Source organism: Typopeltis vanoorti, chromosome 22 (assembly GCF_054136105.1).
Source record: "Typopeltis vanoorti isolate ZY-2024b chromosome 22, IOZ_Tvanoo_1.0, whole genome shotgun sequence".
In the NCBI taxonomy this organism is placed as follows: Eukaryota; Metazoa; Arthropoda; class Arachnida; order Uropygi; family Thelyphonidae; genus Typopeltis; species Typopeltis vanoorti.
In genome coordinates this window covers 30,306,060-30,331,735 of record NC_143570.1, presented here as the reverse complement: position 1 = coordinate 30,331,735, position 25,676 = coordinate 30,306,060, and the positions used below count along the sequence as shown (strand labels likewise).

The window sequence follows — 25,676 nt, the reverse complement described above, 5'->3', positions numbered from 1 at the left end:
ATTCCATTTTCACAAGTTAATGAAATGTTAAAAGGTTTATTTTTGTTGTCAATGTAAACTTCATTAATGTCAGATTTTTAGAACTCTGTAGCTGATTTTTAGTAACTGAATTAATAGTTTATTTTCACCCTAATTTCTTTCTCAGGATGACAAGTGACCTATGGGATTTTGGGGGGCGTGACCATCCATCTGTATTTCTGTCATAGGTTGGATGTCATCCTCATCCAACTATATCTCACTTATTCCAACAATTTTGGTGAACAATCTTGATAAATACAATCAAAGTCAACCATTAATGTTTTGGGATCTAATGATGAAAGTAAGCCCTTTAAGGCACTGAATAATCTGCTGTAAATTAATTCTGATTTGCCAGGAAACAAAGCAAAAATCCGCCATGCAATCCTTAGAGGTCTCGTGCCAGTCACAACCCTGGATAAAGGAGGAGGATCGGTCGGATGAGTGTAGATGCTCTGACTTTAATGAAAAAAATACTGTTGTTATCGGATGCCTATACGATTAACAGCTACAACATGCCGGCTCGGATATCTCCCGAATCAACAAGTTCTGTGATATAAATCGAGCGATCGGGGGGGTGGAGGTTGAATCGAAAAGTGGGATACCAAAAGGAAACAGAAACTGAAACTAACAGAATTATTATCAGTAGGAACATGGAATGTACAGACACTTTGGATGTTAGGAAAACTAGAATTTCTTCGCGAGAAAATGAAGAGATATCAGTGTGATATACTAGGACTGGCAGAGTTGCAATGGACATCAGTAGGAAAGATAAATAGATGCAAAGTCATATGGTCATGGCATGACACCAAGCATGAAGCAGGTTTCCTTCGTAACAAAAAAGCTGGAAAGGTATACTGTTGGCTACAAACCAGTCAATGAACGAATCTTAGCAGCAAGATTTCAAGCAAAACCATTTAATATATCAATAGTCCAGATATATGCACCCATATCTGACAGCACAGATAAGGATATTGACTTATTTTACAAGATCTGACAGAGACCATAGAAACAATACCAAAGCAAGATGTATTAATTATTGAAGATGATTGGAATGCCAAAGTCGGAATCTATAATGATGGTTGGGAAGGAGTCATGGGAAAATATGGTTTCAGAGAGAGAGAAATGAACGAGGTAAAAAAATGTTAGAATTTGCTGTGGACCACGAGATAATGATCTGTAACAGAAGATTCCAGCAAAAGAAGTATAGAAAATGGATGTGGCGATCAAATGATGGGAAAAACCAAGAACATGATTGATATGATTAAAAGAAGATGGATAACATCAGTACAGCAGTGTCGAACTTTTCAAGGAGTGGATATAGACTCGGATCATAATTTAGTGATTGCAAACATCAAGTTGAAATTAAAAAGAAAATATAAATCTCATCATCAGAAATGAAGAGATACAGCAAGAATAAGGGAAGCAGAAATAGGAAGAAGGTACAAAACAGTGTTAGAGGAGAAACTTAAAAGTGTGGACAGAGAAGAAAATTCAAATCTAAGAGTGAAAGGAGTAATGAAGGCGATAGAAGACGTAGTTGAAGAAACAGTACCAGAAGAAGAACAGATCAAGAAGAAGTGGATTACACAAGAAACACTGAAGTTAGTACAGGAGAAAAGAATGTTGAAGATTAGAAGGGATACATATACTTGTTGTTCTACAAGTAGAACATAATTCTACTTGTAAGCTGACAGAAAAAGATAATCGGATTGAATCTATGGAAAACGACCCTGGAATGGAAAAGGTAAAACAAAAATGGAAACGACAAAATATAATACGCATAGCAAACTGGAATGTAAGAGGAATAGCATATAAAGAAATAGAATTAGACCAACTATTAAATGAAAGAAATTTTAAAATAGCATTAATCACTGAAACAAAAAAGAAATTAAAAGGAACTATGAGAACCGAAAATTTTAATGTGATATACAGTGGAGTCGGCAAAGACCAAAGAGCACAAGCAGGAGTCATGATTTGGATTCATAACTCCCTTTCAAAACAGTTAAAACATTATAAATTAGGGAATGAAAGAATATAGAAGCTAGAATAAAAATAGAGGCTATTTAACAATAATTGGTTTATATGCCCCAGAAGAAGGAAGAGAACAGGATAATATTGATTTTTATAATCAGCTACAAAACATATATAATAAAATAAATAAAAACGATTATGTAATTTTAGCAGGAGACTTACATGGAAGAACTGGAAACACGAAAATTAATAATAATATAGGAATACATGGAAAACACTAACTAAACAGGAATGGCAAAAAATTGATTGACTTTGTAGTTTATAATAACCTAAAAATAATGAATTCCTTCTATAAACACAAAGACATACATAAATATACTTGGACAGCAAGAGGATGGAAATCAATATTAGATTATTTTATATTAAATGAAAAGACATCGAAATTTTCACTAGATGTTAGAGTTCACAGAGGATATGAAATAAGCAGTGACCACTTCCTTGTTAAAATAAAATTAAGATTGCCACTTAAATGGCTACAAGTAACAAGAACAGAAAGAAAATTTGAAACATTTGTTTATAAAACTAGACTGTTGAATGACACAAATGTACAATGGCTATATGAACAAAGAATTAACCAATATCTAGATAAAATAAAACAAAATTAAGAAATAGAAATAGAATGGCTTAATATAAAAATGTTACTAAATGCAGCAGCAAATGAAAGCTTAGGAAAGACCAAAAAATTCAATACAAGGAAAAAACTGAAGATCTGGGATGCTACAATCAAAGAAATAATCAAAAAGAAAAAAGAAGCCTATCACAAATGGTTAAGCAGTAAAAGATTAGAACATGAAATAGAATATAAAAGAATAAGAGCCATAGCTAAAAGAGAAGTCAGAAAAAGATATAGAGAATCGTGGAACAAATTTGTATCTAATTTAGAACATGATTTATATAAAATAAGACCCAATGTATATAATATTTTGAAACACTTAAATGCAGATTCCAAAGAAAACATAAAATTAAACACTGAATTGAAATTAGAAGAATTTCTAAATTACTACACAGAATTGTGGATAGACAAATATTTTAAAAAAGACAACTGGCAAACAATTAATGAAAAGGAAATAACTAAAGAAGAATTAGAAATCAGCCTGAAAGAAACAAGAAATGGAAAATCACCTGGAGAAGATAAGCTTGGTTCAGAACTATATAAATACTCAGGAACAAGATTCAAAGAAAGACTCTTATTATTTTTAAATAAAATTTATTCAACTGGTATCCCCCCCCCCCAATGGAATGGAAAAAAGCAATTGTATTTCCTATCTTTAAAAAAGGTATTTGAGATGACCCTAAAAACTATAGAGGTATCAGTATACTAAATTCCTGTTACAAAATATATAGCAGAATCTTAAATAGCAAACTAATGAAATATTCCGAAAAGTTTATTTTAGAAGTACAGAATGGATTTAGAAAAGGACGATCATGCATAGACCCGGCCTTTTGCCTAAAATTAATAATAGAGAAAAGAAGTGAATACAATTTAGAAACACACATTGCATTTATTGACTTTGAAAAAGCATTTGACAAAATTAAAAGAAACATATTATTTAACATATTAAAAGAAAGACAAATACCAAAAAATATCCTAAAAGCTATCACAAGTATATATGAAAATAATCAAATACAAATAAGATTAAATCATGAGCTATCATATACGAGAGAGATAAACCAAGGGGTCCGACAGGGATGTCCCCCCCTCAGCAACTCTTTTTAATATCTACTTAAATGGAATAAAAATTTACATCAAGGAATTAAACACTCTCCTTTTTGCCAACGACCAAATAATAATTACAAATTCTGAAGATAACCTATAGAAAGCCATTTTAGATCTAAATGAGATAGCCAAAGATTATGGTATGATAATATCAACAGAAAATTCAAAAACTATGGCCTTTAAAGGACAAGATCCAGTAAGAACTAAAATAGTAATAGATAACAAGATCTTAGAACAGGTGAATTCATTTAACTACCTAGGATGTATGATCACATATGAAAATGAAAAAGATATAAACTTAAAAATTGCAAAATATTTAAAAATAACAGGTGTAATTAACTCTATATTTAAACCAAACCAGGCTAAAAGTATACAATACATTAGCCCTACCAGTCTTAATGTATGGAAGCAAAATCTGGACAATAAAACAAAATGACAAACCAAGATTAATAACAGCAGAAATGAAGTTTATGAGAAAAACTGCAAAGTATACCCTATTTGATCACAAAAGAAACGAAGAAATTATGAAAGAATTAAACCAAGAACCAGTAATAGAAAAAATTAAAAAATATAAACATAAATGGGTGGAACACGTTCAAAGAATGAAAACAGAAAGATTACCAAAAACAAGCCTTAAAGTACAAGCCATTAGGAAAAAGAAAACCAGGACGTCTTCTTAAACGATTCAACGATGACTTCTAAGGCTGGAACAGGCCATGAGGCCTAAATCCTTGATATGTATGATGACATCAGAACAAATAGAGGAGCAATATAGAAGAAAGTGTAATGAGATGAAAAAATCAGTCAGTCGGATAAGATGAAATGGTTAGATGCCCAATGCAATAATATAGAACAGTACTGTGGAGAGCATGAAACTAGGGAGGTGTACAAAATGATTAGAACCATTAATAGAAGGTGGCAACCAAAACAGACCACAGTTAAAGATGAAAAAGGCAAAGTATTGATGAATAAAGATAAAATTCTACAGTGATGGATAAGATACTGTAGTGAGTTATATGAAGAAAAACTAGATTTAGATAGCATTGGGAAAGTGACTGAAGAATTGAAGCAGATATCACCACCAGGTAATGAGTATGATATGGAATTGTTCGATTGGTATCGCGGATCTTGTTGATCCAGGTGATGTTTGAGCAGGCATGTTGTAGCTGTTGATCGTATAGGCATCTGATAACAATCGTGTTTTTTCTTTACGGTCAGAGCATTGACACTCATCTGACTGACCCTCCTCATTTATCCAGGCTTGGGACTGGCATGAGACCCCTAAGAATTGTATGACAGATTTTTGCTTTGTTTCCTGGCAAAGCAGAATTAAAAGAAGAACCAAACTCCCAGCACATTTCTACTGTAGTGATTCCCTTCATGAGATCAATTTCTTATCAAATAGCCAGAATACTAAAAGCCCACAACATCAGAGTGATCTTCAGTCTGATACTGCTTTCTTCAAACATCCCTAGGCCACTTTTCATGCACCAACATCTCTCCCTTCCATTGCCATGGCTCTGCTGAAAGGTGACTCTTCAGCTTTTCATAATCACTTGCTTTGTAATTCCACATAAATCCCTTCTTGGCAGAAAATTCTGCATGTTGGATAGCATAGTTATGTTGATTACTATTCATTCTCTGTTGATTACTATAACATTCTCTGATGCTATGACCAGAACCAGCACTCTTGAACCTCATGTCCCTTCCATCACATGCTGTCACAGGTAATTATCTCTCAGCAGCTGTATAAATTCAATTTCCATTCCTCCTTGTGACCATTCCTTCTCCAAATTAGTTGAAATCACCTATAATAATTACTTGACCTGCACTCGTTATGCTAATTTGCCAATGTATGTCATATATAATCTCCTTTATACCCACTAGATTATAGCAGCAACCAATTAATACATTTTGTCCTGTTAGCCTGTATATATCACACCAGATAGCCTCAAATGAACTATCCTCTCCATCCCTGTCCTTCTGATGTACTTCTACTCTTTTTGACTTCAATTCTTCTGTTATCATTAGCAAAACCCATTCCTCCATCTTGTTCCATCTGTCCTTTCTCCCAAGATATAAAATCCTTCATATTCTGCTCCTATGGCCTTCCTCGGTCAACCAAGTCTTATTAATGCGTATAACTTTTTTTGGGGGGGAGGGAACTAACCAATGCCTATAACTTCTCTCCCTTATTCCAAATATTTCTGACATTAGTATACATAAACTGCAATACCCTTTTCATCTCACAACTCCCTTGCACCTTATGTTGCTTAGCCTGCTGAAGTTAGGACCTAGGGAGTTACATTCAGTATTATGTGATCACTCTCTCACTTACTAACCTGGTTGCTTGGACCTATGCTTGCTCGCATCCCCGCAAACATTCTATTTCCCTGACTCTGCACTTCCAAACTTTCACTGAACAACATTTTCTCAAGATTCCTGATTCCAGATCCATTCACCTGCAAGCCATCCACTTTATAAAAATTCTTCATCTTTCCATCAGACTCACTCCACACATCCACAAACTCTACACTTTTCCTCCTGCACAACCTGTACAATGACTCATTTAAGATCATAGCTCTCCTTCTCATGTCTGTCATACTTTGGTAACAGACTTACAATTTTTACTTTTTCACTCTTCTTTTTTCTCATATACTGGCAACTTTCATATCTTTTTGCATACCACACTTGTCACCTGCTAAATCGTTTGTGCCACCCAAAATAAGCATCTCTTTCACATTCACTCCCTATATTCCTCATCTTTAACTAAAGAAACTTCACTACTAATATTGCTATCTTCTGTAGCCATTTTACTCGAGTCAAGATTTACTTTCTGGATTCTAAAAATAAGTTAAGTCATAACCAATCCTGTAGTCGATTGCGTCATTGTTAATAATTGGTGGATTTTTATATAGATAGAGTATTCATAGATATTATATCTTAATATTAATCCTACCATAGAGAATGATCTCTGTTTCTAACAATTATTTTTTTAATTCCGAGTGTGCCTATATGTTATTATATGCACAATTCACTCCAATTGATGCAATGATCTTAACTCTTTCTTTCAGAATCCAAATAATCACTGACTCAAGACCAAAATACAAAATAAACACATTTAATAAAACAAAAACAATATATATATATATATATACACTTCAGACAACTTTACATAACTAACTACAAATTAATTGGATCCAAGGCCTTTTAAAAATAAACTTACACTTAAGACTAGACTAAACACTTTGTTTGCACAATCACAAAATTCATTGCCAGTTTCTTTCTCTGTCAAGGCCCTTTTCAATAGATATATGACCCTATTCTTCATTTTTACAGGATCCTTTCTCATCACTTATGTAGCACACATTAATTCTTCCGAACTTAATTCTATCTCTTTTCTTCAGTAGAAATAACAGTCAGATCCGGCGTCCTTAATACAGATGAAACTTCCTAATCAGAGTTTTCTCGAAAATTCCTTTAGAATGTAAATAGCAAATTCTTCTTTTATTCACTAAATGCTTATTGACAGTTTTAACTCTTCCAATAAAAAAAAACTTACAGTTCTACGATTCCCTTTTTGGAATCTACTATTAATCTTTCAATTAGTGTTTCCTCCAATATTCCATTTAAAATGCATATAGCAATATTTTCCTATTATTCATCAATACTTATTCCACTTTCAAACTTAATAGTTCCACGATTCATTTTTCGGAATATACTATTAACTTTCTTCCGACTGTCACTAAAAAACTTAAGTTCCTTCGAACTGTAAAAATAATCATAATTTAAAATTCTGAATATTTTTACATATTGTTTATGTTAATATGTTTATTAGTTTTGTTTTCATAACACGCATTGTCGGCACTTGCGATGTGCACGTTATGGAAATTGTTTTGTTAACAGTGATATGTAAAGCAGTAAAAAATTTATATACTTACCGGATTTGAATAGTTGTCTAACTTTAAACAAATTTATTATGGTTTGAAATATTAAGTTTTGTGTTTTATGAGGACATTCTCTTGTCGCTAACGGAGACAACGTGTCAGCCATTATTTATACCTAACTTTCTCGCTTGTCACTTTTGTGGAGTGCACATGCTCGCCGAGAAGTTTGATGAGTGATTGACAGCTGACAAGAAAGCGTTTGGTATCTGAGTAACGGCTGTAAACAAGATAGCGTTTGGAAGGAATTTAGAACACAGGCCGACAGATATTTAGGTTCGGAGGAACTTGAGATTTTTTTATGTGACAGTCGGAGGAAAATTAACAGTATATTCCGAAAAAGGAATCGTGGAACTATTAAGTTTTAATGTGGAATAAGTATGTGGATAAATAAAGGGGAAATATTGCTATCAAGCGTTTTAAAAGGAATATTGGAGGAAACACTGATTGAAAGATTTATAGTAGATTCCAAAAAGGGAATCGTAGAACTGTAAGTTTTTTTAATTGGAAGAGTAAGACTGTCAATAAGCATTTAGTGAATAAAAGAAGAATTTGCTATTTACATTCTAAAGGAATTTTCGAGAAAACTCTGATTAGGAAGTTTCATCTGTATTAAGGATGCCAGATCTGACTATTATTTCTACTGAAGAAAAGAGAAAGAATTAAGTCAGGAAGAATTAATGTGTGTTACATAAGTGATGAGAAAGGATCCTGTAAAAATGAAGAATAGGGTCATATATCTATTGAAAAGGGCCTTGACAGAGAAAGAAACTGGCTATGAAAATTTTGTGATTGTGCAAGCAAAGTGTTTAGTCTAGTCTTAAGTGTAAGTTTATTTTTAAAAGGCCTTGGATCCAATTAATTTGTAGTTAGTTATGTAAAGTTGTTTGAAGTGTATATATATATATATATATATATACACTCTCACATTCAAAGCACCAGTACATGCCGTTGCAGGTTCTTACGCATTTATTCGTTTACTAACAAGCGAGAGCGGTGAGTGCTCCGATTCTGATCTGCGCACCACTTTGAATAATAAACTATATCTTTGGAATTTTTTCGAATTTCTTGATAAAAAGTTAGGAACAGATTTTTAAAAGTACATACTTACAGAAAATAATATTAAAAAATCGATTTTTTTGATCCTCTAAATAGTACTGCCTCCTTTAAACTATCAAAAACTTACAAATTAGCAAAAATAAAATGCCATAGAGGAAAAACCTGATGTGATAGAGAAAAATGGGTTTGATATTTGAAATCAGCGCACCTAAATTAGTAAAAAACAAGTTTCAGATCATAATCAGCAGAAAAAAAATTTTTTTGTTGGCCAGTGTAATCCATTGTTAGCATTCTACCTGTACATACTAGCCTGCCACTGAAGATGACCTGTCATTTTCAGGTTGAAATATTTGGCAAATGAAAGTTTTTGCATTATTTTGTTTCAGTTATTTGTTGTTGGGTCTATGTGTGTATAGCTATCATCATTATAGTGCAAGTATCTCTAAAGCAATGTAGATTTGCCAATGATGCAGAGTTGAGAAAGGTAATAAGGACATTTTCAATACAGAATCCTTACATGGTGATTCTGTGGGTAAATGACAGTGAATATCAGTTCAGCATTGCTAAGTGCAAGGTTACACATTTTGATTAAGGAATTGCAGACAGAGTATTTTATTAATGGTAAAATATCTGTTTAACAGATTAAATTATTGAGAATACGAAATAGTTCGTTAATAATGATGCCGATTAGAGTTTCAGTGATAATTATGCCATAAGATTTAACAGATTAACACAAAGAACAGCAAATGGATAACAGAAGAAACATATTATTTAAAAAAAAAATTAATGATGTTTGATTAGAATAATACTCTTCGATAGGGAGAGAGTCATTCTGATTCAGGTTTTTGGCTTGGAGAGGAAGGCTTTGGCACTTTCCTTAAACAAACATTCTAATACATGGTAGCAACAATGGATGAAATATGTTTCAAACCAAAGGATATTATAGTTGGTATCAGTTCCATGTTGTGCTAGGTCATGTTTCTCAGATTTGTTTTATTTTTTATTTTTCATTGGAGATGTAGGATAGGTCTTCTGGCAATCTTTTCTCCACTGAACATCCAGTTTGTCAGAAATAAGAAAGACGATCACACAAAACTTGGTAGATGTCAGGAAGAGACAATAAAGTATCATTATCCATTTGCATTGTTTTACGTATAACATCATGCAGTCTTTACTATTTTAAATAATCCATTGTTCTCATTCTACTTTGTATTTAAACTCCCTGATGCCATTGATGATGACCTATAAATATTAGCCAAACTATTCAAAATGTTCCATAAAGTAATTAGCTAGAGTTGGGGAAAGGGTTGCGAACCCATAGCTGTCTTCCCATTCCCCAAGTCTAGCTAATTACTTTATGGAACATTTTGAACAGCTTATTCTGGATGTTTTTTTTTTTCACCTAAACCATCATTTTGGTACAGATATGTTGATATGTTTGCTGTATGGAACTCCTCCTTGTCTGATCACAAATTTCTTGAAAAAGTTAATTCATTTAACTTTTTCAAGTTAATGGATTAGATGTGGTCTTCATTCTCTATATTCTCATTCTACATCAACCAAATAGTAGTTTACAGTTCTCAGTATATAGAAAACCAATTCATGCTGGTAAATACACTGATTCTGACTCCCATCATCACCCTTGTCAGAAATATATAGTCAAATCTTTAGTAGCCAGAACTCATAAGATATGTTCTATGGATTCTCTTCTAAACAAAGAATTTTTTATTATTAGAGCTATCTTTATCTCTAATGGTGATAATACGGAAACTGTCAATAAATAATCAGTAATATGGCTGTCATCTTAACCTGCCTTAAGAAGTTAAAAAAATTTGTATCCCATTAAAGGACTTTCAGAAAAATTGGAGCAAGACTACTTTGATAGATTGGCTTACAAGACTCTTTCTGTCCAATTTGTAAACTTAATATCTTCCTTATCTCTTCTAAAGATAAATATCCTCTTTTCTTATCCTGGAGTTTACAGAATCCCATGCTCTTGTGGCTTATGTTTTTTATGGACAGACCAGTCTTCTACACAAATTCATCTTGATGAGCATCAAGAATATATTTCACTTACAGAACCCAATAAATGTGTCTTAGCAAACTGTGCATTATCTACAAAACACAGGATTCAGTAGAACAAAACCAAAGTGTTACATTAAAGTTTTTTTTTCTTCTAGAAACACTATACAAAGAAAGCTATGAAGAACACATTCACAATCTAAACCTTAATAAAAATGATTGCTTTAAACTTTCTGAAATTTGGGAAGGTATACTGACTAATACTTGCTATTCATGTGTTCCACAAATTGTAATTAATTAATTGTTTACATTTAAAAATATTTTATTGTAATTATTTTTGGATATCTATTAGTGCAGATGGAGCTATTCTCCTGAAGCTGATATTGCTTATAGTATCTCATACTTTTAATTGAATTAATTATTATTATTTTTTTTTTTGCAGTTGTTTTCCTGTAATAGTATTGAAAACAGCTATGTCTCATTTCTCAAAAGAAAGACTATGCTTCACTCTCCCTCACTATTGACAATATTCTGCTCCCTAACCAGGATCAGTTTTTTTTTTTTTTCTTCCTGGTTGACTTTTACACCTAGCCTGATATACTTCTGGCAGAAGCATATCAGGTCTGTAGCCTCTGCTGCCTCAAAACGCTTGGTATTCTTCTTCATCATCAAATTCCTGCCATGTACCCTCAAGAGGTGTGCAGGATATGACAGTACTACATGAAAAATTTACATCATTACTAACTTCCTATCTACAATTTTCCTCCAAATCATTTTGTTACTTGTCAAGACTCCAACATTATCAGATCTTATATTTCTATCGTCTAAGGCACTTTGTACCGTATCAATCCACCTATATCTTGGTCTTCCTCTGGGTCGTTTTCCTGCCAACCTGGCAGAGAACACTTGTTTTGCTAATCTTTCCTCTCCCATTCTATTTAAGTGACCATACCACCTGAGATTAGCTCTGCTAACGCATTAGTATGCTGACAATGTCAAGTTCTTTCCTAATATCCTCGTTTTTAATATGATATTGCCATTGATGCCATCTGTTCACGCCTCTAATCTTTCTCAGGACTCTCATATCTGCGGTCTCTAGTCTTTGGTCAAGTGTTTTACTTCTGACCCAGCTCTCAGATCCATAAGTTAAAACTGGTTTGAACACTGTCTTGTATACAGCTAATTTAGTGTTCTGACTAATTTCTCTCTTATTCCATATGAATTTATTCAGTTGACTTCCCACCATACCAGCTTTGCTGATTCTATTGTCTATTTCTATATTTAATTTACCATCTTCAGTAAAAATCGTGTGTAAGTAGCTGAAATGTTTTACTTGTTCCACAGGTTCTCCATTCACAACACAGTTGACATTTTCAATGATTCTGCCTATTTTCATTGTCTTTGTCTTTTTATTGCTGACCTTCATACCATATCTATTACAACAGCTATTCAATTTAGTCAGAGAATCTTGCAGACTTTGAGCGGATTTATTTAGAAGTATAACATCATCCGCATAAAGCAAAGAGCTGACATTAACATCTCCAATTTTGATATCAGGTTTAATACCACTTTCCTTCATAATGTAATCCATATAGATAATGAATAACAGAGGGGATAATGTACATCCTTGTCTCACACCAGATTTAACATTAAACCATCTTCCTGTACTTCCTTCAATTCTAACTGCTGACTTACAACTCAAATAAAGACTAAGTATTGCTTGATATAATGCCCCATTGACACCATATAACTGCAGCGTATTGAATAACTTCTCTCTTGGCACCTTGTCATATGCCTTTTCCAAGTCGACAAAACTTAAATACAGATCCTTGTTATATTCCCATGCTTTCTCGACTATTTGTCGTAAAGTGAAGATCTGATCCTGACAGCCTCTATTTGGCCTGAATCCAGCTTGTTCTTCACCAAGCTTTTCTTCCACAATTCTTCTCAACCGTTTCTCAAGTATATTTGCATAGATCTTGCCAGGAACACTCAGTAGGGAAATACCTCTGTAATTCTCACATTCAGTTTTATTTCCCTTTTTATATATGGGTACTATGAGAGCTCTACTCCAATCATCAGGAATTCGTCCCTCAGTCCAGGCTTTCTGAACTATGCAGTGCAGCCACTGTAAGACTTTTATACCACCATACTTCAGCATTTCTGGTCGAATATCATCTACTCCTGCTGCCTTTCCACATTTCAAGCCTCTGATGGCTTTTTCTACTTCAAGTATGGATATGTATTCCTGACTGCATGCCTGGTCAGTGTTTTTTATCACTGTGCTGTCATCACTGCTTGTTTCATTTAGCAGTTTTTCAAAGTAATTACTCCATACGTCAAGGATATCTTTTTCTCCTGTTTTCATGTCACCTTTATCATCTCTAACTCCTTTTACAGCACTCTTTCCTCCATTCCTAAGCTTCTTCAACAACCTCCAGAATATTTTGCCACCTTCTTGATATTTATTTTCTATATTCTTGCCAAAGTCCTCCCATGACTTTTGTTTAGCTAGTTTTACACACTGTTTAGCTTTCTTACATTTGTCTCTGTATTCTGTAAGAGTAAAAGCTGACTTATTTGCCAGGAACTTTTGATATGCTTTCTTCTTTTCCTTCACTGCCTCTTTAACTTCCTGTGTCCACCAGGGAGTTCTGATTTTTTTATCCTTGCACACAACCTCACCATATGGCTCTCTGGCAGAATCGATCAATGTTTTCTTCAGAGTTTGCCAATGAATCTCCAAGATTTGATTTCTGTTCTCAAACTCTTTCATTTTCTTTTCAATAATCTTTCTGTATTTTAGTCTACAGTTCACATCTGAGAGCTGCTCAACTTTTATTCGCTTTAAAACTTTCTTACATGTTATTCTTTTCAATATGAAATTCAATTTTATTCTGCTCAAAACTAAATAGTGATCAAGAAGAAAAGCCAAAGTGGTCACTTACGCTTGGATCCGCCGACAGTTCGTCTGCATGAAACATTTAGATCGTAGTTTTCGATCTAGTTTCGCTTACTGGCCGAAAAAACAATAAGGGATTTTTATCCCCCCTTAACTTAAATAGTGATCACTTCCAATTTCAAATCCTCTGTACAATCTGGTGTCCTGCACCAGGGAGAAAACATCACTATCAACAATAACATAGTCAATGAGACTTTTCTTATTCCTAGCCTCTTCTCTCCATGTGAATTTGTGCACATTTTTATGTTGGAACATGGTGTTAGTAATAACCAGTCCATGTCCTGAGCAGAAATCCAACAGATATTTGCCATTATTATTAGCTTTGCTCTTTTCTCCAAATTTTCCCAAAATATTTTTGTATGTCTCGCAATCATTTCCTACTCTGCTATTTAGATCCCCAACAAGGACCAACTTTTCCTTTTTCGTTGTGTCAGTTGCTTTTTCTAAAGCGTCAAAAAATTCCTCCACTTCTACCTTAGTAGAACCTTCTGTGGGGCCATAGGCACAAATAAGTCTCATTGTCCAGTTCCCCATTCTCATATTTGCCCACATTGCTCTACTTTAGACTGACTGCCATTCAAGAAGATTAGCCTCATATTTTGTGTTGAATACTATGGCTACTCCTTCTTTTACTTGATTGTCATTGCCTGAATATAACATTTTGTATTTATTGCTCAGAAAGATCTCACCAGTTTTGGTCTTTTTTGTTTCAGTCACTCCTATTATGTTGATCTGGTACTTATCTAATTCCTCAGCTAGCTCCATTTCTTTGCCATTCAGGCTTCTTACGTTGATAGTACCGATCTTTAACTCTGGTGATGTTGAGTTGGGGTTTGTTTTCAGATTTGTTCCAGTAGCTGACTTTTCGCTGTTCGCCCTGGTTCCCTGGCGAAAACAACGGGGGCCTTGTTTAACCGGGCGACGCCCCAGCCGGCATGAAATTTTGTCATGTTGTACCATCATTTTTATTTTGGTTTAACCAATAAGAATACAATTTGGTCGGCTAAATCCCAAATTGCCAGCCCATCCTCGTTCGTTCAGTATCAAAGTAGATACCCAACAGGGTGCACCACGAGAAGGTGAGGATTGGACATTAGGTCAGAAGCCCTGGTCGGTTCTCCGCATTCCTTTAAAGGCTATGTGGAGGTCTCCTCTCAGTTATACAGCTTTGACCCTTAAGCATCCCCTGACCTTTAAGCATCCCCTTGGTATTCTTTTTTATTTTAAATAGTAATTTTCTCCTGCTGCTTAACTCCAGCACATTGTAAATCTCAAATCCGCCCTCCCTTAGAATATTGTTCCCACATTTGGCATGCTGCAACTAGGACCTCCCTCAGAATACTTCATTGTATTCAGAAAAGAATCATCAACTTAATTAATGACTCTTCTCTCCCACCAGCTGTCTCCGGTCACTTTCCCACTGCATTGTGTCTTTCTATAAGTATTTCCATGGGCACAACTTCATCATATTCCTTTGCTTTCTTCTAATCACGCACAAACATAGGTAGCTGCTGGTTCACAACCATATACAGTTCAGCTCCAATCTCATCAAACCAATTTTGTATCCTCCTCCATTTCCTATACCTTTGCTCTTTGGAACAGTTGTCCCCAGTGATTACAATTCTCAGGTCTTCAAGAAATACATCTACAAATTCTTTACATCTTTTAAGCACTTGCCTACACACAGCATCGTTGTTCTCTTATGTCTTGGGATCTCTCATGTGTGGAGCTGATGTCTTATATATACACACACACACACTAGGGGCTCTGTCCCCTGTTGCCTACCCCCCCACAGTTCTGGGCTGGTAAGCTGGTTATTTTTGGATCAGATGCTCGGAGCTTGCCTCCACCTTTGCAGCGAGTCATCTTGTTGTTGCACCACTTCCGAGTTGCCCTCATTTTGAACTACTTGCTAAGACTTGAAAACAGCCATTTTTGTTCAATATTAGCTTTGTCTTATATAATTAAAAATATCTATAAAAATAGTGCAAAGTTTAAAATTTTTCTATTTAAAAAAATATATATATTATTTTCCTTAAATTTTTTATATAAAAATAATTACACTATTCATATCAACATATGTTAAAAATATATGTTATGTTATATGCCGGACAAAAAAACGTGACATGAAAATGTTTCATTCAAAATTTGGCTTATCTTTATATATATATATATATATTATTATTATTATTATTATTATATAACCTCCAGGGAGTCCAAAGACTTGACTCATCGAGGAGGACACCTACTCTACAACTCTCCGCCAACTACAACTAACACTGCAACTACACCAACGCCATCTACTGCCGACTACCACTAGTATTTCCACAGACAATGACAAACATCCATGCCTATGGTAGGAGTGGATATGCTAACTGCTCGGCCAACCAGGCCAACAGATTTGTGACAGTGCATATCCAGATGGTAGTCTGGATATGTACTGTCACAAATGAAATGAAATGAAATGTCACTATATGAAATGATGAGGAAACGATGTATTTCCTCGTAATTTCAATAGGTCTTATGTACTTGATCATTTAGTTTAGATGATTATTACTTGAGCATCTACTTAATCCAACCATGTGTCCTCCTCTAAGTGCATTTCTTTATTAATTCTTCAGTAGTTTGTGTCATCCATTTTCTTTGAGATAACAGGTTTAAATTAAATTAAATTAATTTGAGATAATAGGCTTAATCCCATAACTCTACAATATAAGTAGAGTTCTGGGATGGCTCATCAGGGACTGAACCCTAAGTTAGTTTATTTTGTAATGTCTCTTGATACTGGATTTCTATAATAGGAAGATTCTGGTCTTTGCAATGATATTTATATGCCATTGTCATTTTAGATGTAAAAAGTGCTGAGACAAAGTTTTATATGTAAATATATGTATTTCTCTCTCTCTCTCTCTCTCTCTCTCTATATATATATATAAGGTTCGACATCCTTAGGAAAATATTTTAGATTGAACGAAGCTACCGTGAGATCTCTCAGTAGCTTCATTCAGTGCTGCAAAATAATAGAGTCACACAATCTAAGGATCGTGTGACTCTATTATTTTGCAGCAACGCTTCAGGAGATCATATATTAAAACCATTGCTCATTAATCGATCCCTAAGGCTAACGGCAATGAACGATGTGGATTTTAACATGTTACAAGTGCACTGGAAGGCAAACAAAAAAAGGTTGGGTTACAAAAGAAATTTTTAATGAATGGTTTCATCATTGTTTTGTTCCAGAAGTCAAATGCTATTTGATGGGAAAAAAATCTGGACTTTAAATGTTTTATTGATTATAGACAATGCGCTTGGCTATCCTATTTTAGAACACCCGAACGTGGAATTTTGTTTTCTGCCACCTTATACAACATCCTTAATACAACCACTAGTCCAGGATGTGATTGTTACCTTCAAAACATACTACATAAGAACATTCCAATACATTTTGGATAAATTAGATAAGAATAATTTATTGACAGTTATTGATTCGTGGAAGAAATTTTCTATTTTGGATTGCGTCAAACTTGCTAAGTTGGCATTATCAGAATTGAGACCATCAACTTTAAATGCATGCTGGCAAGCTACTTGGCCAGAATGTGTGAAAAAGAAAAACCTCATACCTTTGCATACAACTGGAATATCCCAATATCATCAGATTAGCACATGCAGTTGGCATAGAAAGATTTGATGATTTTTCGTCTGCAGATATTGAAGAATTGATGGTTGGTTGACAAGGCTGTTAGTGATGACAAAATAATAGAAGCTGTCCTTGAGAATCTCGATGAAAATGAAAAAAGCGATGATGAAGAAGAGATTCCACTCACTGCAGGAGTAATTAAAAGATGGGCTTCAAATGGCTAGTAAATTGCAAAGTCATTTTCTTACATATGATCCAAATACTGAATAAGTTGATTAGATTACAGAGTTCGTGGTAATAAAAAATCAACCTTCAGAATTATTGGAAATTAATGCTAATTTAGTTCCTTTTACTGAAGAAAATGTTTCGCTATTGCAGTATGAACAGGAAGGCCAAAGTGTTTCAAGTGATGGAAGTGATTTTATTCCAGTCTCAAACAAAAGAATGCGTCTACTGTCAGAAAATGATGGCTAATAAAATTTAACTAATAACCATATGCAGGTGTATTTTAACCTTTTCAAATTTCTGTTTTATTAGTGCCACTATTTTCTCTAAGAAAGATACATATATATATATACTTTAAATAAGTGCTTAAAATAAAAAAAAAAATATTCTTTTAAAATTAAATAGAGTTTTATTCAATGATTTTCTTATATTTTGTTTGAAAATAACTTACTGTTCATATCGGGTTTTCAAATTTGGAACCATTCGTCTATTTTTTCATTTGCACTGTATTCTTTTTTTACATGGTTTTCATTTACATGTTTTTTTCTGGAACCAATCTACCATGCAAATGGAGAATTATACTCATTTCTGTAATACTATTGCCATTGAGTTAGACAAGGAGAATGGATATACCACGATACTTTTGGATTTTGCTAAACTTTAACAGAATACAACATGGAAGACGGCTATATAAATTGGAGAATATGAGATTGGATTATAAAAAATTAGTATGGGTAAGAAGATGGAGTAATAGAAGATAAAGTTCCTGGTAAAAGAGGAAGGGGTAGACCATCAGCGAGATGGATGGATAGATGGTATGTGACTGATGAATAGTGACTGATCTTCAGAGAGTTGCAGCCTCCAGAAAAAAAGCATACAATAGGACCACATGGCGAGAACTGGTATCACATCACAGAGCATCTGATTGACCATCCGGCATCTGTTGATGTCCAATGAACAGATGGCTGAGAGGATGACTAACTGATAGATATCAAAAAATAGTATATTGGAAATGTGAGTGTACAAGATTTAAGATAACCAGTGGTGTAGCACAAGGATCACTTCTTGGTCTATTTATTCAATCTGTACATTAATGACATTGGAAAGGATTCGACAGGTGACTTATGGACTTTCACTAATGATGCAAAGATAGGCAGGGTAATCAGGAATGCAGCTGATATACAGTACTTGTTGAATGATTTGAATAGGCTGAATTTGTGGGCATGTAAAACTGGTTGTCCCTTCAATGTTTCTAAATATAAAGTTGTTCTCTTTGGTGGGATTATTGTAGAAGAAACTGATCAGGCTAAATATCTTGGAGTTTAATAGATAAGAAGTTGAAGTTCAAGGAAGAACACATAACAAAGATTGCAAATACAACTTCAAAGATAATTGGAATGCTGAAATGAACCTTAACATGTAAAGATAAGGAAGTCATTTTGCCTCTTTCATGGCCTTGATAAGACCTTACTTGGACTGTTATGCACAATTATGATTTTCTGGTTGCCTGGTGATTCTGATACCTTGAGAGTGCAAAAGAGTGTGTGTGTTAAAAATAATATTGGGATTGTGGAATACAGATTATGAAGACAGTAAGAATTTGTTGACTGTAGACACTAGCAAAGAAAAGAAAAAGAGACAATATGATTAAGACTTACAAACTTATGAAAGGATCATACAGGGTATCGGTAGATAGAATTTTTCATTTTATTGGAGAGTGGGGAAAAGGAAGAGAGAGTCTTGGAAGTTAAGAATGAAAGCTGTCAAGAAGTGGATGAGAGCGCTCAATTTTTCTTTCATAGAGTGCTACATGATTGGAATGGATTACTATTGGATGTGGTGAGTGCAGGTAGTATGAATGAGTTTGAGAACAGATATGACAGCTGGTGTGGGTGATATGTGGCCTTCCTTGATTAGTCTCTGACTCCATGGAGGTTTCTCTCAAGCTTTTAGCTTGAATTAAGGAAAAATTATCCAAGATGGTTTTCTTTAATGTATCTCTATAAACCGTTCATGTGAATTAGTAGCAGCTTAGTTTTCATTTCTGTTTGCTGACATCTTTTTAATTGTTAGAAGCTGAAAATATGTTATTTTATGAACATGAGGGGGGGGGGTGAATTAAAGTATGCTCTAGCTTTATTTATCCTGCTCCTCATCACATACACAGAATATAGTAAATTGTAGATATGGTCCTGAAAAGTAGGGTAATAAAGAACCTCCTCTGACATGTATTTTATCCAACTGATGTATATAAAGCATGCAGATTTTTTAACTTTTTGATTATTCAAGCTGTTCTTTATCAATTTATATTGAATGATTGTTAAATGTTGCATTTTAATTGTTTATAGGAAACCTATATAGAAGCCAAAACAGGACATCTTCCAAGCTTTCTATGCCACTTAGGGTCTACTTTAGCTGAACATTGTGGTATTCTTACATCCACTGAACTTACATCATCATTAAAGCTTTCTTCAAAGCTTTTATCTAAAATTCAGCCTGCTGTGATTAATTTATCAATTAATGAAAAAGAAGAACAGCATGGAGTTTCTGAAGAAGTGTGTAGCGCTAGCTATTCAAACTATGTAGATAACATTAATTTAATGAAAGAACTGAAAAAGAGTATAATAGTGGAATGTAGTGAAAGTGCACACTTAGAAGACATAACTAGTCAAGAATCAGCAGTTGTTTGTTATAATAATAATAATAATAATACACCAGTGAAATCTCCATTTTCTATTACTACTAAAATCACTCAGTGTGTAGAAAGTTTTCAGATGTTTTTTGTGCAGTTTGTAAAATTACGTCTACTTTTACATCCAGAGAAAGCCTTGGAACAGTTTGAAAATTTACATGTTCCCAAACGGGAGAGTGAAATACAGCGAGAAAAGAAACTGGAAAATCTTCTTCTGCAGTGCCTTAACACTACTTCTAGACTTGACATAAGTTGCAGTGCAAAAACATGTGAATTACTGAATAATGATGTAGATGCATTCCCAGTAGAAATGTGCTTTGATGTGTCATTGCTCTTAGAGGGGTTTCACGATATTTGTCACTTGTTAGTTGAGCTCTCTTCATTTCCTACATACTGTACCAGTTCCAAAAAAATTTTTGATGCAAGACTAAAAAATGGTAAGTTAATATTTTCTTTTTCTCAATTACCTCATACCTATATGTTGTTATTTCATCATCATCATCAAATTCCTGCCATGCACTCTCAAGAGGTGTACAGGATATGATAGAAATACATAAAAAATTTACATCGTTACTAACTTCCTATCTACAATTTTCCTCCAAATCAGTCTGTTACCTGTCAAGACTCCAACATTATCAGATCTTATATTTCCATTGTCTAAGGCACTTTGTACCGTATCAATCCACCTATATCTTGGTCTTCCTCTGGGCCGTTTTCCTGCCAACCTGGCAGAGAACATTTGTTTTGCTAATCTTACCTTGCCCATTCTGTTTAAGTGACCATACCACCTGAGATTAGCTCTGCTAAGGCATTCTTGGATGCTGACAATGTCAAATTCTTTAATAATTTCTTCGCTTTTAATATGATATTGCCATTGATGCCATCTGTTCACTCCTTTAATCTTTCTCAGGACTCTCATATCTGCTGTCTCTAGACTTTGGTCAAGTGTTTTATTTCTGACCCTGCTCTCAGATCCATAAGTTAAAACTGGTTTGAACACTGTCTTGTATACAGCTAATTTAGTGTTCCGACTACTTTCTCTCTTATTCCATATGAATTTATTCAGTTGACTTCCTACCATATCAGCTTTGTTGATTCTGTTGTCTATTTCCATATTTAATTTACCATCTTCACTAAAAATCTGGCCTAATTAGCTGAAATGTTTTACTTGTTCCACAGGTTCTCCATTCACAATGCAGTTGACATTTTCAACGATTCTGCCTATTTTCATTGTCTTTGTCTTTTTATTGCTGACCTTCATACCATATCTATTACAACAGTTATTCAATTTATTCATGGAATCTGGCCGACTTGTAGCAGATTTATTTAGAAGTATAACATCATCCGCATAAAGCAAAGAGCTGAGATTAACCTCTCCAATTTTGATATCATCTTTAATACCGCTTTCCTTCATAATATGATCCATATAGATAATGAATAACAGAGGGGATAATGTACATCCTTGTCTCACACCAGATTTAACATTAAACCATATTCCTGTACTTCCTTCAATCCTAACTGCTGATTTACAACTCAAATAAAGACTAAGTATTGCTTGATATAATGCCCCATTGACACCATATAACTCTAGCATATTGAATAGCTTCTCTCTTGGCACCTTGTCATATGCCTTTTCCAGATTGACAAAACTTAAATACAGATCTTTGTTATACTCCCATGATTTCTCGACTGTTTGTTGTAAAGTGAAGATCTGATCCTCACAGCCTTTATTTGGCCTGAATCCAGCTTGTTCTTCACCAAAGTTTTCCTCCACAATTCTTCACAACCGTTTCTCAAGTATACTTGCATAGTTCTTGCCAGGAACACTCAGTAGAGAAATACCTCTGTAATTCTCGGATTCAGTTTTATTTCGCTTTTTATATATGGGTACTATGAGAGCTCTCCTCCAATCATCAGGAATTCATCCCTCTGTCCACGTCTTCTGAATTATGCAGTGCAGCTACTGTAAGACTTTTATACTACCATACTTCAGCATTTCTGGTCGAATATCATCTACTTCTGCTGCCTTTCCACATTTCAAGCCTTTGATGGCTTTTTCTACTTCAAGTATGGATATGTATTCCTGACTGCATGCCTGTTGAGTGTTTTTTACCACTGTGCTATCACTGCTTGTTTCATTTAGCAATTTTTCGAAGTAATTAATCCATACTTCAAGGAAATCTTTTTCTCCCATTTTCATGTCACCTTTATCATCTCTAATTCCTTTTACAGCATTCTTTCCTTCATTTCTGAGCTTCTTCAACAACCTCCAGAATATTTTGCCACCTTCTTGATATTTATTTTCTATGTTCTTGCTAAAGTTCTCCTATGACTTTTGTTTAGCTAGTTTTACACAGTGTTTAGCTTTCTTACATTTATCTCTGTATTCTCTAAGAGCACAAGCTGACTTATTTGTCGGGAACTTTTGATATGCTTTCATCTTTTCCTTCACTTCCTCTTTTACTTCCTGTGTCCACCATGGAGTTCTGAATTTATTATCCTTGCAGACAACCTCACCATGGCTGAATCAATCAGGGTTCTCTTCAAGGTTTGCCACTGAATCTCCAAGGTTTGGTTCCTCTTCTCAAACTCTTTCATTTTTTTTTTCAATAATCTTTGTGTATTTTAGTCTACAGTTCACATCTGAGAGCTGCTCAACTTTTATTTGCTTTAAAACTTTGTTACATGTTATTCTTTTCAATATGAAATTCAATTTTATCCTGCTCAAGACTGAATAGTGATCACTTCCAATTTCAAATCCTCTGTACACTCTGTTGTCCTGCACCAGGGAGAAAACACCACTGTCAACAATAACATAGTCAATGAGACTTTTCTTATTCCTTGCCTCTTCTCTCTATGTGAGTTTGTGCACATTTTTATGTTGGAAGATGGTGTTAGTAGTAACCAGTCCATGTCCTGAGCAGAAATCCAACAGGTATTTGAGATTATTATTAGCTTTGCTGTCTGCATGGTTAGCCTAGTGGCTATGTGCTTCACAACCATATGAACCATATGAATCGAACCTGGGGAAGGAGTGTCCCAGGTTCGATTCCCGTCAAAGACATGAGGAATTTGAGGATCTTCCTCTGCCATAAGCCTAGTTAGCCGTCTTGGGCACGGGTAGTAGGGTTTTTTATCCAACAAACTGGCCCCATGAACACACACACGCATCTACAGCCATAAATACTTAACCCATGATGGGGCTCAAATCACCCCAATAGGGACGGGGGAGAAAATGAGCGGAAACTCCATACAAATAAATAAATAAATAAATTAGCTTTGCTCTTTTCTCCAAATTTTCTTAAAATATTTTTGTATGTCTGACAATCACTTCCTACTCTGCTATTTAGATCCCCAACAAGACCAACTTTTCCTTTTTCATTGAGTCAGTAGCTTTCTCTAGAGCCACAAAAAAAAAAATTATTTACCATTGGATTCTGAGTTAAGTGAGCTTGACCTTCATAACCGTATATTGCAACTGCCTGAGCACATACTCCTTTATGGGTGACTTTAATGGTCACAACACTCTCAATGGGGGTAGTGCCAGCATGATGCATGAGGTTATATCATTCAGCCAATGCTTGAGAATCATGACCCCTTCCTTTTTAATAATGGCATTAATACCCTCTTATATAGCCTACCCACTCATATTCTGCAATTAATCTTACAATCTGCTCCCCTGCCATTTTTCTACTGCCTTATTTGGATGTTGAAGCAGAAGCAATCATTTTTCTGTTATTTTCACTGTGTCTTCACAGGAAGCATATTCTTTTACATGAATACTTGTGTAGAAAATTGGCCAGTACTCCTGGCCAATTTTCTATAGGACTGACTGGAGTACTTTTTCCCTTCTAGCAAAATTTAATGCTCTAGCAGTCAGTGAAACACCTATCAGTGAAACAATAACATATGTAACAGATTGTGTTGTCCAGGAAGCAACAGCCACAATTCCAAAAACATCACATGCAAACTTTTTGAGTTCCACTTTATCCAAAACTCTGGTGAAACCTAGACTGCCAATCAGCCAAAAACAGCGTTTAAACATGCATGGGTTCAAAGCATGTTATGTGAGATGTCAGAGTGAAAAATAAACTTGGATATAATTTACATCATCGATTCATCAAACAAGCATTGTAAAAATGGTATGGGATAAAATCTGGAAAATGGATGGTAGATCTAAAACACACCACTTGTCTACCTTGTAACATAATGGATGTGTTGTTGCTGATCCCAAAGTTATTATAGATTCGAGAGAAATTTTTGCTATTATCTCAGCAACAGCAGCTAAACCTTTTCAATCAATAGCTTATCCAAGTGTAAGCAAGCAAAGTTTGCATGTGAAGTAACTTCACAACTGGATTACTTAGCTCAAATATCCAGACTAGTTTCAACCTTTATTGAGGTCTCATCATCAGTGGGAGCCAGAAGTGATACCAAGTTCGAAGTAATGCAGAAATCATATTTCCACATACAAGTAGTCAAAAGGTGTCACACCTTATTACTAAAATACTCTGGATAAGAGATAGATGTTGAAAATTTTTGTTGACATACGTGTGAATTGTACCTTTTCACAACTACTACTTCTAAATGGTGTGACATGCTTGCTACCACCTTTGAGGAAGGACTCACTTTTTATGACTTTTTCAAGTAGTGTGACCAAAAATGGTCCCACTACTTGAAAATCCTCTTATTAAAAAAATAATGGAATGTACTCTACAACAGATGGATGACATTGCCTCCAAATACATGACTTTTTAACAGATAGCATGGATACTTCTGCTTCTCCCACAGGAAGATAAAACAGTTAATTTATCTAGTGCCCTAAATGAAGTCCAATATGTCTCGGATATTTCTCCTGATGAAGTTAAAATGATGGACATTGGCCATCCACAATTCTTGAAAGAGAAAAAAATCTAAGACTAATGGAAACAAAATCTCTGAACATAGGAAGCCAAGTGGAAAATACACAATGGAATTGTCATAGCTGACAAAACATCAGCAGTGTTGAAGCGGTCTTGCAGAAGTATATGACAATATGCTTCTGCCTTCGGGAAACATACCTAAAGTGTTGTGATGATGGGCATTATGAAATGCAACTATCGTTCATAAGGACAGGATATGGGTCTGCCCATGGAGGAATCACCATCATAGTGGGGAGCCATATCCCCTTTCAGCCAGTTCCACTTAATATCAACTTAGAAGCATTGGCCATCTGACACTCATTTGGAACTCTGATAATAGTATTCTACATTTACTTTCCTCCTGCAACAGATGTCTTTCTCAGTGACCTGGATGATGTGATATGCAGTTACCCTCCCCCTTTCAGTGGAGGATTTAAATAGACACAAGACTCTGGGGTAGTGCCTGAA

At 34.6% G+C, this 25,676-nt stretch overlaps 1 protein-coding gene across 5 annotated transcripts in view; it reads left to right on the top strand.

Moving 5' to 3' along the window:
• Nucleotides 1-25,676, top strand: part of LOC150094270 (protein DOP1A) — a 613,349-nt gene that overhangs the window by 142,787 nt on the left and 444,886 nt on the right. For all 5 annotated transcript variants that reach the window (XR_016550242.1, XM_090412136.1, XM_090412135.1 and 2 more), the window contains one exon: nt 19,964-20,744. Coding sequence is in view for 4 of the 5 variants with exons in the window: in XM_090412136.1 (XP_090268262.1) it covers nt 19,964-20,744 (781 nt within the window). In the remaining variant the exon portion in view is untranslated. The remainder of the gene's footprint in view (nt 1-19,963; nt 20,745-25,676) is intronic.